The following is a 15,216-nucleotide window of genomic DNA, read 5'->3' as shown; positions in this document are numbered from 1 at the left end:
TGAGAGTCCATAGGACTATATGGCAAGCACTAGCTGATCACGTTAACTAATCCCTGATGGTGGTCCGATTTATCATCATTAACTATTGAAACCGCCTTTGAGGCCTTGATCTTGCTCATTCGCCGCCAGGGAGTAAGGAGTCAGCCTGAGTTAGTTAACGTGTCATTAGTCCCAACAATTTGGGGAAATTCAGCCTTCTCAATAAATATTAGCTTTTGGAGTCCCTGTTGTTCTTCCTTCTATGCACTATGGAAAAGATGGTCAAGGAAAGAGAAGGAGGGATTACAACTCAAGAGACATTTAAAAAAATTATTTTATTATTTTATTTAAGTGTTAATTGATCCATAATAATTATACAATTTGTGGGATACAATGTGATATTTTGATATTTATATACAACGTGTAGTGATTAGCATATCTCTCATCTCAAACATCTATTATTACTTTATATTGGGAACATTCTCTCCTAGCTATTTTGAAATATGCAATCATGTTTAACAATAATCACCCTATGCGTGACATAGAACACTAGAATATATTTCTCCTAACTACAATTTTGTACCCCAATCACCTGCAAAAGATATTTCTCAAATGAAGAATGAGAGAGAAAAAAAATCAGAGATGATGCTGAGGTGCAAGAGAGTCCAGAGTTCATGCCAATCTTCCATTCCCTGTCTTCGGCTTCTGGTCCATGGGAGGAGACTAACCAGATGATCTCTAACTGGTTAGTCTTTCTGACTAGGACATTGTGGAGTTGGGAAGGAAATAGACATGCTGTCCAAAGGCCAAGCACAAGCCGGAATTGGTGGTGTACGCCTGTAATCCTAGTGACTCAGGAGTCTGAGGTAGAAGGATCACAAGTTCAAGGCCAGCCCTGGCAACTTAGTAAACCTGCCTCAAAATCAATAAAAAATTAAAATGGCTAGAGCTGTAGCTCAGTGGTACAGCAGCCTTGCAATCCCCAGAATTGTAGAAAACAAAAAATAAAAACGAAATAAAACAAAAAGCCACACACAAATTTCCACATTTGACCCAAATGCACAAAGGCCCAGAAACTTGGGAATAAAGTGTGCTACATTCTTAATGGTGGGATTATGGGTTATTTTTGTTTTGTTTTGTTTTCCCCATTTTCTGCATAAGTGTGTTGTCGAATCAGAACAAAACACTATGCATCATATATCCATGCCTATATATTTAAACTCAAGAAATTTTGTTTAAAAAGGAATAAAGAAAATCCAAAATTGTAGATGTACCAGGAACCAGAACCTAGAATGTGTCTGAGTGTGTTTCTGATGTATAAGGCTAAAGCCACAGTACCTCCTTGGACAGGAAGAAGAGAGATTGCAAATGATTTGTGGAAGCTTTCTATTTTATATTGTGCTTTTCATCCTTTCCCTCAATCACGGACACTTTTTCCTTTTTCAGCTAAAATGAATTCAATATTTATTACAATATTTCACCTTGCTAAAATCCCAGACCAAAGAATGAAAATAAAAGGGTTTTCTACCCACTGTTTCTTAATTTCTAATGCTGGACTAGGCAGAACAATCATCTGCTCTAGGAAGTTGGCATAGGGAATATTTATTAGCAATCTATACAGGGATCCCTGCCAAGGGAGGGATTCTCTAAGAAGGAGCTGGGTATCCCATAGACAGCACATGGGAAACCTTTGACTACCCTTTGGTCCCAACCCCAAACATTTTCAGTTCTGGCCAGGCAAGTTTGAGCCCTGAATTCTGAGCCCTGTTTTGTTTGTTTGTTTTGTTTTGTTTGTTTTGTTTTTAAATGGAGACAGATGGTCTCTTTCAGAGTTTTTCAGATTTCCTCCCTGCAAAGCCTATTTTCAACCAACGCAAGGAAGAAAGGATGGATTTTCTTGACCATGATGACTCGGTGCTACCTCTCAGATGTCCTACTAGCTGTCAGGACATTTGATATGCTGCTCAGCATGTGCCACAGCTCTGGGTTATTCTCTTGTACAGAAGAGAGACTGGTGTCCAAAGAAGCAGTTGGTTAAGTTTCACTACACCACTTCGGGCGCTCGGGTTGCTAAAGGCAACCCTCTCCTCGCGAAAGGAAGCGAGCTGACCCCGCCCCTCCGCGTTGCCTTGGAGACCTTGGGTGTCCGGCTGCAGTTGCGGCAGGACTCGCCCAGGCGAACCTGGTGCTTTCTGCAGGTGGGGACGCGGCCAGCCCGGGCGCAGGGCCTCTCTCCAATCCGGGCTCAGGGGCTTCCCGGGTCGCTTGGGGGTCTGGAAAGGGGAGCGGGAGGAGCGGGCTGGGTCTTCTGGGCACACAGTAGGCACCTAACTAGTGTGGCCAGAATGGGGCCTTTACGTCGCAGTCTTCGTGTCTCCTGGAGGCTGGGGTAGGGTCCTGGACCCAAGGACCCCTGGCATTGGGGTTCCAACCCCAGCAGATACTTTGGCGCGTTGACTTTTCCCAGAGAATCTCCTTAGAGAGAAGCGCAAAGTCCCTGTCGGATTGGCGCCTTGCGCGGCTGGGCTCACCTGAGGTGTGTTTCATTGTTGTTCCTTGCCCCGTCCCTTCTCTGTTTTGTTTAACATTAAAATCCTGAGCCGCCCCCGAGGCTCGAGGCGCGTCAGGACCTGCACTTGGGGCGGGCGTGGGTTCCAAACCTGGGTTGGGAGTTGGCACCAAGCGCACCACGCATTTCCAGGACGACAGCTTCCGGGCAGGGGCGTCCCGCCAGCAGCCACCATGTCGTCAGTGGGGAAGGTGACACAGGTTCAGAGCGGCAAAGTCTACCACCAGATCTTCCAGGCCGAGGTAGGGCCCGCGCTACGTCCCTCTTCACACTCTGTTCCCCTAACTTCCCTCTGCTCCTCTCCAAATTTCCCTTCCTTTAAGGGCATTCCTGCTTGGGAATCTAATGAAATAGGGCTTTAAAACTGAATTTTAAAAATAATTCTTACTGATTCTGAAAATGTATGAATGGAAAATCTATTCTTGAAAATTGGGAAAGTTAAATAATAAAAATTTTTAAATTTAAGTGAATCAGAAATAGCCTGAATTAACTCTTCATCCTCTGGATCCTTTTCTCATGCATAAAAGTATTTTATTTAGAGACCGGGTTTCATTCTGTATGAGTGTTTTAATGCCTGCTTTCTCCTAACAGTAGCTCACAGATCTGTTCCCCATATCCATCGCACTCCTGAACCTCAGTGGTTCCTAGCAGTTGCCCACTCTCTGAAACCTCCCATATAGTGATAAAGTCAAGGTCTCTGAATGATCGCACCAGCTGTCCAAATTGCCCCGTCCTCTCTAATGAACTGATCAGACCAAACAAGACCTTAGGAGAAACCCATGGACTTCCAACCCTTCCTTTGAAATTATTTAAATGGTATTGTCATGCCTAATTTGAGCTGTAAATGATGCTCTCTGTCGAACTTTTGGAAGTTATGGGTGTATAAAGAAACCATTGCTCCCTGTAAGCAGCACGACATTCTTAACAAGTGGCATGCTCCCTCCCATCTTTCTATTCATTTTAAGACTTGAAATCATACTGTATAATTCAGTTCTAATTTAAATGTATGCTCTTAATTGCTATGTTTAACTATAATCTCGTAAGCATTTTCTCATGTGACCAAAAACTCCTTGTTAAGTCTGATCTTTAATAAACACCTAACGAATAGTCCATCAAAGAGACGTACCATATTTACTTAACCAATCTCCTACCATTGGACAGTTTTTTTTTTCCAGTTTCTTATGAGGATTAAGAAAAGGCTGAGATGTGCATCCTGTGCCTTATTTTAATTTCTTGAGGCATGCCTTCCTTGAGGTGGCTAGGTGACCATTAAGGGGGAGGAGAGCCCTCCTGTACAGGGTATGCATGGGTCCGAGGCCTCCCTGGAGAGGCCTTCCTGGTGGCAGTTCCCAGGTGTCCTTCTAAGCTAGGCACAGTCAACCTGATGGTGCTCAGGTGTCTGCAGCTCTGACTGACTGCCTCCCTCATCTGTGGACTTCCACGGATTCAGGTGCAGCTGGTCCAGTCCCTGGCAGCCACCAGGAAGCGGTCTGCGGAGCGTTCTGTGACCCCAAAGAATGGGGGGATACCCATGATGAAAAAGGTGGAGATTCCCGAAGGGGAGATGATGTCTCCTCGGCAGCGGAAGTGGGCGCACAGTCTTCCCAATGACTGGGTTACAGAAAACCCTGTTCTCTACAAGTAAGTCCTGCCCTCCAGACCACACCCCCCACGCAGGTGTACCCCATCTCCAAAGACACAAGTTAATGCTAGGTAGGAAGGAAGTCTCAAGGGCCTGCCCGGAAACAGGGAGATATTAACACCTATTTGGAAGGATTGCTTCTTTCTCTCTTCCCCCAGTAATGGTTGAGAGCCTAGGGCCAGGTGTTAGGGAGGGGGATCCCACTTCATGGAACTGGAGGCCACTACAGAAACAAATAGGTACACGCCTATAAGGTGGGAAGGCCCTGCCTCAGGACAGGCGTAGGAAAGCTCTCTGAGGAGGAGCCTCAGTTGAGACCAGAGGGTGAGGCAGGGGAAGGATAGGGACAAGGCTCTGAGATGGAGGGTCTTGACTCATTCTAGAAAGCAAAAGATGAGTGGAGCTGGAGAGAGGGCAGAGGTGAGGCTGAGAGAGGCCTGACAGGCCTCAGTCAATGTGTTGGGTTTTACTGTAGTGAGCACATCCAAGGTCCCTTGGGCAGCTCTATGCAGCATGTGGGGGGAGCCTACAAGAAAGAGGCAGGGAGACCAGAGAGGAGGACCCTCACAGTTGTCCTTGTAACTTTGGGGATGGCTGGGAGAGGGAGAATAGGGGTGGATTTCAGGTGTCTTTGGAGGCAGAACCCATGAGACCTACTGATGGCCACAGGAGTCTCCTGAAAAATCTGTCTCTGGCTTGAATGCTAGGTGTACAGCGAGGGCACTGTAACCTGAGACGAGGGTGGTGGGGGTGAGGCAGGGGGATCCAGCATTCCTTGTGAACTTCCAAGTTCTAGTTAAACTTGAGATTCCTAAACACGTCATTTCTGTTCACTAAGCTTAGGCCCCTCCACTAGGGAAAAGAGGAAAGGAGGACTCCACTTTTCTCCTGGCTTCTTAGGAGAAGGCAGCAGGAGTCTTCTCAGGCATGCCATCAGCCATAAACACCTTCCCTGGCCTGGAACTCAGGCTGGAAAGTCCAGTCTCCTCTCCTCTCAGGAGGGCCATGTGGCACCTAGCTGTGACCCCAGCTCCCACACGAGGCCTGAGCTTCCTCTTAGCTGACCTCATCTAGGACCAGGGGTCTCCTGATACCTCCCTCTGTTTCTTCAGTCTGGTCTCCTCTACCTGCCTTCCTCTCTCTCACCCACTGTAGGTCAAGGACAGACCCAATATGGGTACAGGTCTCTGCTCTGACCTGGCCTTTGAATTTTCCCAGAGGAACCACCTCTGAGGCCTCTGAGCCTCAGCAAGCTTAACTACCTACAGATGGACAAATCCACTGGCCACCTGGGATGGCCACACACGAGTCCTGAGCTTCCTCTTAGCTGACCTCATCTAGGACCAGGGGCCTCCTGATAGCTCCTCCTGTTTCTTCAGGATCCTTTCTCCCCAGGGTTCAGCCTCGGGCCACCTATCATCCCTAAATCCAGATACGACATCAGTCAGGAGCTCTTGGCACCTGCAGGGTAGTTTCAGAATGGCACTTCTCTCGGGGGTGCTGGCTTGTGCTGTGCTGGCTTCCTGGGACAGACAGGTGAGCCCAGCTCTGTCCTGGACACAGAATCAGAGCACAGATCCCTATAGATATGTTTGTAACTAGGGCCACTAACTCCACATCCCAGAATCTCCAAGGGTCCGCTCGTTCTGTGTCCCTGAGAAATGTTTCCCTCCCTCCCTCCTTCCCTCTGTTGTCCACATCTTCTCCTGCCTTCACTTTCTTTCCAACCAGCCTGGCCCAGTGGCCAGCTTGCCAGCTCACCTTCCCAATCCCCTTCTTCCCACCCGCAAAGCTCCCACCCTCTTCCTGAGCCAGAGCAGCAGGAAAAACATCACCCAGTCTGTGGGGAGGGCTGCTTCCAGATGTAGCAGCCCAGCTCACCTGGACCCTTGGGCCAGTCCAGAGACTCTGAGCAGCTCTGCGCTCCTCCAGGTCCTCTTTCCATGCCACACCCTCCCACTGTGCCCCTTTTACCATAGAAGAGAGGCCACAGGGCGGGTCTTTCCTCCTAGGCTACCCCAGCTACCTCCCAGAGGTGGAGAACAGACAGGGGCAGCCTGGCTTCCTGCCATTGTCCTCTCCAGCTTTCTCCCGCTCCCTCCGCCATCAGCCCCACAGTCTTTCACTGACCCTGGCCTTTTCCTGGCACACAAGTCTCTCCTTTCTTGAAAGGGGAGCCTGTCTCAGCCCCTGCCACCCTCCTGCCCTCACCCTGTCCCTGCATCCCCACCCTTCCCTGGAGGCCAAGTGTCTGGGAGGAGCCTCTGCCTTCCCAGGTATCCGCAGCCCAGGGCCTCTTGCTCAGGTCACCTGGGCATTTCTGTCAACTCTTCTGGGTGGACCTTTGGCAGCCACTCTCTCCTCAGCAATCCCTGGTCCCTGGGCTTCCACGCACCTCCCTGGTTGCTCCCACTCTTCTTTCTCTGCCCTGCTTTGTGAGTCGGTGCTCTCAGCCTATCCTGACCATCAGGGTGAGCTCCTCCAGATACTCTTCAGGGCTCACCAAGGCCGGACTCGGATGAACTGATGAGTGACAGAGCAGGATGTCCCATCTTCCTCAAACCTCAGGGCAGGTGCTTGAAAATTGGGCCAGAGAAGGCCAGTCCACCTGGATGCTCATTCACCCTGGAAGGTCCCCTGGGTGGGTGGACACCAACCAGGGTAGGGGGTAAACCACTAGTGAAAACCAAGCCCCCAGTCTCGAGGGCCAGAGGCTGAGAAGCCAGAGTGGGCAGCAGCTCTTCTTGTCCTGCGGGCCCCTGTGAGGTGCTTTGGGCCAGGGATATTTGGACTAAAAAAGACTCTGCAGGACTGACTGGGCCCCCATCAGCTGCAGCCCAGGCCAGACCAATGAGAAGATGGCTGGAAAATACGGAACAGGTGGAGGCCCCCAGGGGTGGCAGGGGTCACTAAGAACTTCAGGATTTCTGTGGTGCCTGCCCTGTAGATGGTACACTCAGGGCATTTGTTTTATTCCAAAGCTAATGTCACAGGGATATGAGGGAAGGAATGATAGTGGAGTGAAACAGACATTATTACCTCATGTACAGGTACGACTGCATGATTGATGTGATCCTGCAATACGCATCATCAGAAAAATGAGAGATCACACTATTCATGTATGATCTATTAAAAAGTATAAATGCATTCTACTGTCATGTACAACTAATTAGAACAAATTTAAAAAAAGAAAAATGAATAGAATGAAAACATTTTCCCCCTTATCTCCTCCCCTTTCTGAAGCTGTGGGCCGTCCATGCTTAGCTGTGCTAGGGGCCAAAGTGTTAAAGGAAAACAGAAAACCACAAAGAAGTGGAGAACTAATTTGCCCTCAAATCGCCTTCAGTCTCTCTCCCATTTCCCTAATGGTGAGGGTTTCTTGGGCCTTCAGCCACGCAGGAACTGCACATTTGTCTGGGTTTGCCTTCCCTGGATCCACAGAGCTTAGATTACAAGCTTGAAGCTTCACAGCAAGGGAATTCCTTATCCTAAACCTCACCCCTAATCTCACCAGCACTCTTGTTCTCACTCTTCTCTTCCTACTCACGACTAATCAAACCTAGGCTTTCCCTCTGTTATTTTTTTTTTATTAAAATCTTTTTTATTTTTACAGACTGCATTTCGATTCATTATACACAAATGGGGTACAACTTTTCATTTCTATGGTTGTACACAATATAGATTCACACCATTCATATAATCATACATATACATAGGGTAATACTGTTTCATTCTACTATCTTTCTGTCCCCCACCCCCCACTCCATTTTCCTCTACACCATCCAAAGTTCCTTCATTCTTCTCTTCCCCTCACTGCCCCCACCTCGTTATATATTGTCATGCACTTATCAGAGAAAACATTCAGCCTTTGGTTTTTTGGGTTTGGCCTATTTCATTTAGCATGATATTTTCCAACTTCATCCATTTACCAGCAAACGCCATAATTTTATTCTTCTCTATGGCTGAGTAACATTCCATTATATATATATACCACAGTTTCTTTATCCATTCATCAATTGAAGGGCATCTAGGTTGGTTCCACAATCTAGCTATTGTGAATTGAGCTGCTATGAACATTGATGTGACTGCATCACTGTAGTATGCTGATTTTAAGTCCTTTGGGTATAAACCAAGGAGTGGGTTAGCTGGGTCAAATGGTGGGTCCATTTCAAGTTTTCTGAGGAATCTCCATACTGCTTTCCAGAGTGGCTGCACCAATTTGCAACTCCACACCAACACTTATTATTGCTTGTGTTCTTGATAATAGCCATTCTAATTAGAGTTGGATGAAATCTTAGGGTGTTATTTAAAAATTACTCAATACATAAATGTAGGAAAGTGGAAAAAAAAAAAACAACTAATGTCGCATCCACTCTTATTCTCCAGCAGAGACAGTTTATCCTGGGATCCCAGCTCTCCCGACAGGCCCGAGCCCGTGGGCCATATGTCGCAAGTGTCAGTTCTAGAATACCAGCTCTGCTTCACACAGGAGCTGCTCTGTCCTCTAGGTCCTCTTCCCCTTCCTGGGAAGGATTACTCCAGCTGGCCCATAGAGTGGGCTGCTGAAGGAGCGAATGAAGATGCATGTCGGGAGGTTTATTGGGCCACCCACACCCCTTCTGATCTCAGTCTTCCCATGTGGAAAATGGCTCAGGCCCACCACTCACCCTTGTACCACCAGAGCTGAAGTAGGCTCTGGGTAGAGACCCAGTTCCCATCTAGAGCCTGACAATGTCCGCTGGCAAAAGATACTTGGCACTTCTGGAGGCACTCTGGAATTAGGGTGGCGTGGGCCATTGTCACTGCCTGGGCTCGTCTGGGGACTCCCCGGTGTGCCAGAGCTGTCCTGGGTGGGATCTTTCAAGGCCTACTTCTTTCTTCTGTTTGTCTCTCAGGGAAAAGGAAATAGCCAGAAAGGAAAAAGTGCAAGAGAGCGAGGGAGCCATGGCTGCCCGGGAGGTGCAGGGCCTCGTGGACACCATCGGTGAGTCCCTGTCTGCCTGGGAAGGGGAAGCCCCTGGGAGCCGCTCTGAGGAAGGCCCAGTGATGGCACTGTGGTTCTCTGCTCAGCACCCAGAGGACATTCCCTGAGCATCTCCGCTGAGAGTTCTCTCCGGCTCCCGTGGGTGCTTGCTGCGGAAACTCTGGGCTAAAGGAGGTAACATGCTCTGCTCTGATTTCACAGTAGTGTGTCCCAAGCCACATTTTTTTCCCCCTTCTTACTACATTGTTTTAATTTGACTTTATCCCAATATAGAAGCCCTCTGTTTTTTGTGATTAAAAAAGTAACTGATGCTCACTGTAGCAAAAAAAAGGAGGTAGATAAAGCAAAGAGTAAAACTGCCCTTCCACAAGAGCACTCCTCTCCACCCGAGAGCCCTCCATCCGCTTAGCCCAGGCAGCTCCCACCTTCCCAGGTAGATGCAGGGCAGAGCGCAGCATGGGGTGAGAGTGCAGGCCCTGGTGCAGAGGGCCCAGGTCCAGATTCCTGCTCAGCCATCAGTTTTGTTCTTTAACCCTGATGCCTGAGTTTCCTGGCTTGCAAAATAAGCCTAGTAATAGGACCTACCTCTTGGCCTCACCCTGAGGAGCAACGGAGTTAGATCAATGCCTGCCGTGTAGTTGTGCTCTGTATGTGTCGGGTATTTGCACAGATGATGTTTCAATTTCCATCATAAGCAAAAGCACATCCATACAACCATTCTGTTTTCCATTTTTAGATTTCAATAAATTAAGTGAGATATTCAACATTTTATCATAGGAAGGCTTTGTATTAGATGATTTTGCTCAACAGTAGGCTGAGACTAACGTTCTGAGCACATTTAAGGTAGGCCAGGTTAAGTTGTGATGTTCAGTATGCTAGGCATATTAAATGCATTATTGATCTGGAATATTTTAACGTCTGATACATTTTTCAGGATATAACCCCACAGAAATTTTTTTAAAAATCTGTATATGTGTTTGTGCCTTTAAAACTTAAAAAAAAAAAAAAAGGTATCTTACCATTTGGGAACTTTTCCCCACTATTTATTTATTCATTTATTTATCTATCTATCTGGTGGTACGGAGATCAAATCCAGAGATTCATGCATGCTAGGCAGGCACTGTACCACTGAGCTACACCCTAGCCCCCAGTATGCCTGAGACCTTGTTCCCTATAGCATCCATGGATCCCGTTCATCTTCTCTCTGCTTAAGCCTCTGCTGCACTGCTGGCCTGGCTCCGGGTCCACCTTCTGAACACAAGCCTGGCAAAGCAGGTGCTCCATCTGCCTTAGGAGTGCTCCCCTCTGCCTGGGGCTCTGAGGCAGTCTCCTCACCTCTGCTGTCTCTCTGCAGTTTCCAAGGAATCCAGCACCATCATCCTTCAAGGGCGAGAAGTGCAGAAAAGGAAGAACTATGAGAACGCTCTGGCCAACTTCCAGGAGGAGATTGCACAAATCACCACGGTGAGACCCCCTTCTATTCTGTTCTGTTCTCTAGGCAGCTTTGACCTCCCTCCCCCTCCCCAGCAAGACACAGAAGTAGACAGGCTCACAGTAGCCATTGTGGAGTGACTTGCTAGGAGTGCCTGCTGTGAGCAGAACTGCCCTCAACTTTGGAAAGTCTCCATTCGTCAAGCACTGTTTTTACTCCATGTTTCAGTGAAGCCCAGAGAGCTTGCCTTACATGGCACATAAGGGACCAAATTGGATCTGCACTCCAGGTCTGGCACCTGCCTTTGACCTCCATGTTAACTTAGACCTGCCGTTGAGGGACCTGACTGCTTTGTCCCCATGGACAGCCCACCACAGCTGACCCCTGATGCACTTCCACTCTGGGCTCCAGACCACACCGATACCTGGAGAAGTTCCTAAATGAGCCCAGCCTTTGCCCTTTTGATTCCTCTCTGAGCCCTGCATTTCCACTCACCCCCGTCTCCCTGAGTCTTCTCTGATCAATGCCACCCTATCTCGAATTCTGAATACTGACTGTCCACCAAGCACAAAGAACAAGCTTTCCAGGCCACCTTCTCAATACATCCCAACTAGATGCCCGCTCTGCTTTCGCCCATGTGCTCCTGGGCTTTGACCAAGCAACCGCCCCGAGCCCCCACTTCCTTAGCTGAGTAAACCTGGCATTCTTTCACTGGTCCTTCTTCAGTTAATGTTTGTTGAGTGCCAGCCACAGGCCAGGCCTACGTCAGCACCTACTTCCCGAGCTGCGATGGGACGGGGGGCCTAGCACTGGCAGAGCGCCTGGCGAACAGCGTGGTGCTGTAGCCCGGTGGGCACGAGTTAATTTTAACCCTCGACTCCTCAGGTCCAGGCAGTCATGATTGCTTTTGAGATGGGACTGTGCCTGGCACTTCCCTATTACAAGATGTGTCCCTGCATCCCTGGGGATGTTGATGCCATCACCCTCCTGGCCTGTTGCAGGAAATGGAACCTCCCATCTTAGAGACAGGGAGACTTTTTTTGAACAAGCTGTCCAAGTCTGAAGAAGACATCGACCATCTCTTCAAAACGGTGGAAAATGACAACAGCCTTGAGGACTACACCATGCAAGTAGGGGTCCCTTTGTAGCTGGTCTCCCCTCCCCCACCCTGAAACTCCCAGCCTGACTCAGCTCCTTGTGCAGGCCCTGTTGGAACTGTGGGATGCGGTGGCCCAGATGTTCCTGCTGCGGAAGCAGGAGATTAAGGTACTGGATGAAGAGCTGCTCTCCCTGGAGGCCTCCCGAGGTGATAAAGTAAGTTGGCAGCAGACGGGCTCCTTGGCGACACTCACTCACAGGGTTTCATGGCCATCCTTCCCTTTTCTGTTAGTGCTCTAGGAAATGGGAGTCACTAACTGTGGCACCTTGTCCTCCCTAGCTGAAGAGCGTGTTGAAGAAATACGTGGAAATCATAGAGAAAACATCCTACCTCATGCAGCCCGACGTGTACAGGCTGATAGACAAAGAAGCCACGGTGAGTGGGTTTCCCAGGCGGGGACCAGCCCGTGGGGGAAGGAGCAGGACCCCAGGCTCCCCGAGCTCAGTGTCTCAGGAGTGGTGGGTTCTCACCTGTGGCATTTCCAAGTAATTCGGGAGGGCTGTGTGGGAGGGGACCTGAGACTCGGCGGTTGTAGGCATTTTCATGGAAGTCTTTGTGAAGCACATGTTCTGTTTCCCTGCCATCTGGAAGCAGGCTCATGCCTAACTTGAGCTCTGAAGATTCTACCTGGCACTTTCTGGGCCACGTTTGAGCGACTGTGTGCGGTGGAGTGGGGGCCACACTATTCGTCATCATCTTGGGCTGTCATGGTCCCAGAGCTTTCTCCACCCTCATGAGCAACCCCAACCTGCTGTCCGGTTTTTCTAGCTGTTGCCCTCGTCTTCCTCACCATCAGCAGTGTCTGTTGCTTGCCCATGCCTACCGCTTCACTCTGGCCCCCCGCCCCCAGTGGCCTCAGCTGCTGTCCCTGGCAGTGGAAAATAAGCAATTCAGGGTTGTTCTTGATGTCTCCAAAGTCAGAGTAAAGCCCAACCTCTCTTCTTCTGGCTGCCTAGAGGTGCACTTTGCTATTGTGGGTTTCCTAGTCCTGTGCAGAGAGCTGGGCTTGCCAGATAACAGCCTCCAGGCAGCACAGCATCCTGAAGAGAGCACATGTTCAGAATCACAGATGGGGCCAGCCTGGCTCCTGGCTCTGGTGCCCTGGACAAAGCACAGGCAGGGAGGGACACAGACTTCCCTCTCCTCTGTCCATCATGGAAGCTCCTGAAATGTCTCAGGTCCCGTGCCTCAAAGATCCTTGTCCATAAAATGGGCCCAATAGTACTTAATGCCAGGACTTTGGGGGAGGGTGACGCAGGAGGGTTCAGTGATGGCAACTTTCTTTGATAAGTGAGTGGCTCCTCAATTTTAGACACTGGAGGCACCAGGAGAGTTGGAGTCTGCAGAGTCCAGGTTATGCATCAGAGTTCTCCTTTCCTGTGCTTATTCTTCACTGTAACAGCCAGTGCCTGCTGCTCGCTCTGTGTGCATTTATTTCATTTAATTTCACAAAACCCCCAAGCTGCAAATAGTGTGAAGCCCACAGTATGACTGCAGTCCTGGAGGACGAGGAGGTGCTTGCTGCCAGCTGGCATCAAGCCTCAGCTCCACCGTCGAACAGAGATGGCTTCTGCCCACTGAGCCTGGTAGAGCTCTCAGCTGCCTGGAAGGCTTTGGGACGTGTGTGGAGGCATCTGTGACTCTACTTGTGCCTGGGAGGAATGGGGGAAGCTACTCTCATTTAAGGGCTAGGGATGCTAAAGGGCAGAAGAGTGCCATCTAGTGAAGGCTTGTCCCTCCTCCCACGCCAAGGCACCCAAGTGAGAGCCCCTGGAGGATCCCTACAGAAAGTTCTGACTCCTGCCTCAGTGGGCCCCTGGCTGGAAGTAGCCACACGTGGCTGGTTCTGATGGCAAGAGCACTCTGCTCCTGGAACAAATTTATAAACAGCAGTGGCCACTTACAGCCCACTAGAGTGCGCCCTCCTTCCACCTTTAACAAACCACCCTCTGCGTTCTGAAAGCTGGGTTAAAGTTCATGGTTAAAGCTTCAGGGAGGATCCCTGTCACCCTCTATGGCTGCTTCCTAACATGCTGACACTTCAGTACTCTGCAGACCCGCCACTGCCCCACTCCACCCTGACCTGCGCCTCCCAGTCTCCCCCAGCCTCCTTCCGTCCCTTTAACTGAGGCTTGCTATGACCTGAGAACGTTCCACCCCATCCTTACCTTGCCTGCCTGTGACCACAGGTCATGAACCATGCCCTGCTGGGCAACCAGAGGGCCATTGCCCAGCTGTCCCTGAACCTGATGGAGGCCACCTTGCTGCAGGAGCTCAATGGCCGCCACCGCTGGCAGTGCCTGGTGGACACCTGGAAGGCCCTCAAGAAGGAGGCCCTGATGCACAGCTTCAGGTTGGTGAGGCCAGCACTGCCCATGGCTGTTCCCCAGCCCACAGGGGCCCAGAGGCTCGGCAGCATCTTCCTTTCCATTTTGTCATTACTTAGAAGTGCTTCTCATTTTCTTTAAAAAGCTAGAAGTAAAGATATCAAGAGGAAACTTACCCTCCCCACGAACCCCTCCCCACAGTGAGAAGCACAGCTAATACTTTGGCATAGCTTCTTCCAGGCGTTTTTAGACCCATACAGCATACGCGGTTTTATATCTTAGTTTCTTCTTGAATATTATTCCATGAGCATTCACTGAGTTCAGCTCAGATTGTTGGAAAACATTCACCCAATTTCTGTAAATTTCCCTTTTCCTTATTATTCATAACTTGGGATGCTGGGCTTGGGTCAGAGATGGGGAGGGACTTGCCCAAAGTCACAGAGCAGGTAGGCAGCAGTCAGGATTCCCACCAGATGTGAGCCTGCGGATCCTGTGCTGTTAGCTGCAGAACGTCCCTGGCAGTGTCAGCTCTGTCCTCCCTGCCTGCCTTTCTCCCTGCTGCCACCTTCTTCTGCTTCTGTGTCCCAGAGGGGAGGCTGAGGTGGGCAGGGAAGGGCAGGGGTGCTGGGCTCTGAGTGTTCTTGCCATGAGTCTCTTTCCCTCTCACCCCTGGCTTCCCCTCCGCTTTCTCCTCTCCATGGTGCCAACCTGTCTGGTCACCCAGAGAGTTCATGTCCAGTGAGGATATCCAGTCTCCACCAGCCGTGAAGAAAGAGCTGGAGGAAATGCTGAAAACCCAGGAGGTCCTGCAGCAAAAGCGGCTGGCGCACCTCTGCACCATCTGGTAGAACCCGGAGGGAGGAGTCACTCGGGATGGCACCTTCAGGGATCCTGTGGGGAGATAGTGTGGTCCTCAGCCTGTCCCCTGCAGTTCCTCCAGAAGAGGCCATTTCCTGGTTCTCTGGTACCGGGCAGGTCATCTGGGCACATGAGCTGAGGTAGACCTACCTAATGGCAAGAATGAGCATAGCCCATTTGCTGCAGAAAACAGCTTTGTGTGGCCATGCCAAAGAGCTTGGCAGGAGGCAGCATCCAGGGTTGAGGTAGGAACAGGACATGCAGGC

At 49.9% G+C, this 15,216-nt stretch overlaps 1 protein-coding gene across 4 annotated transcripts in view; it reads left to right on the top strand.

Annotated features, from left to right (window-relative positions):
• Nucleotides 1-2,216: 2,216 nt before the first annotated feature.
• Ccdc180 (coiled-coil domain containing 180) overlaps nt 2,217-15,216 on the top strand; it is a 64,803-nt gene continuing 51,803 nt past the window's right edge. For 2 of the 4 annotated variants that reach the window (XM_047524126.1, XM_047524125.1), the window contains exons 1-10: nt 2,220-2,515; nt 2,681-2,790; nt 3,999-4,189; nt 9,086-9,174; nt 10,529-10,638; nt 11,608-11,736; nt 11,810-11,920; nt 12,045-12,140; nt 13,955-14,118; nt 14,817-14,936. In XM_047524126.1, the coding sequence (XP_047380082.1) occupies nt 2,722-2,790; nt 3,999-4,189; nt 9,086-9,174; nt 10,529-10,638; nt 11,608-11,736; nt 11,810-11,920; nt 12,045-12,140; nt 13,955-14,118; nt 14,817-14,936 (1,079 nt within the window). In that variant the 5' untranslated portion in view covers nt 2,220-2,515; nt 2,681-2,721. Of the gene's footprint in view, nt 2,516-2,680; nt 2,791-3,998; nt 4,190-9,085; nt 9,175-10,528; nt 10,639-11,607; nt 11,737-11,809; nt 11,921-12,044; nt 12,141-13,954; nt 14,119-14,816; nt 14,937-15,216 lie in introns of all 4 variants that reach the window. The other 2 variants (XM_047524127.1, XM_047524128.1) reach the window with 2 other exon arrangements.

This window comes from Sciurus carolinensis, chromosome 14 (assembly GCF_902686445.1).
Source record: "Sciurus carolinensis chromosome 14, mSciCar1.2, whole genome shotgun sequence".
Lineage (NCBI taxonomy): Eukaryota > Metazoa > Chordata > Mammalia > Rodentia > Sciuridae > Sciurus > Sciurus carolinensis.
Note: the sequence above shows the minus strand (reverse complement) of the source record. Positions and strands in the feature narration are given on the sequence as shown.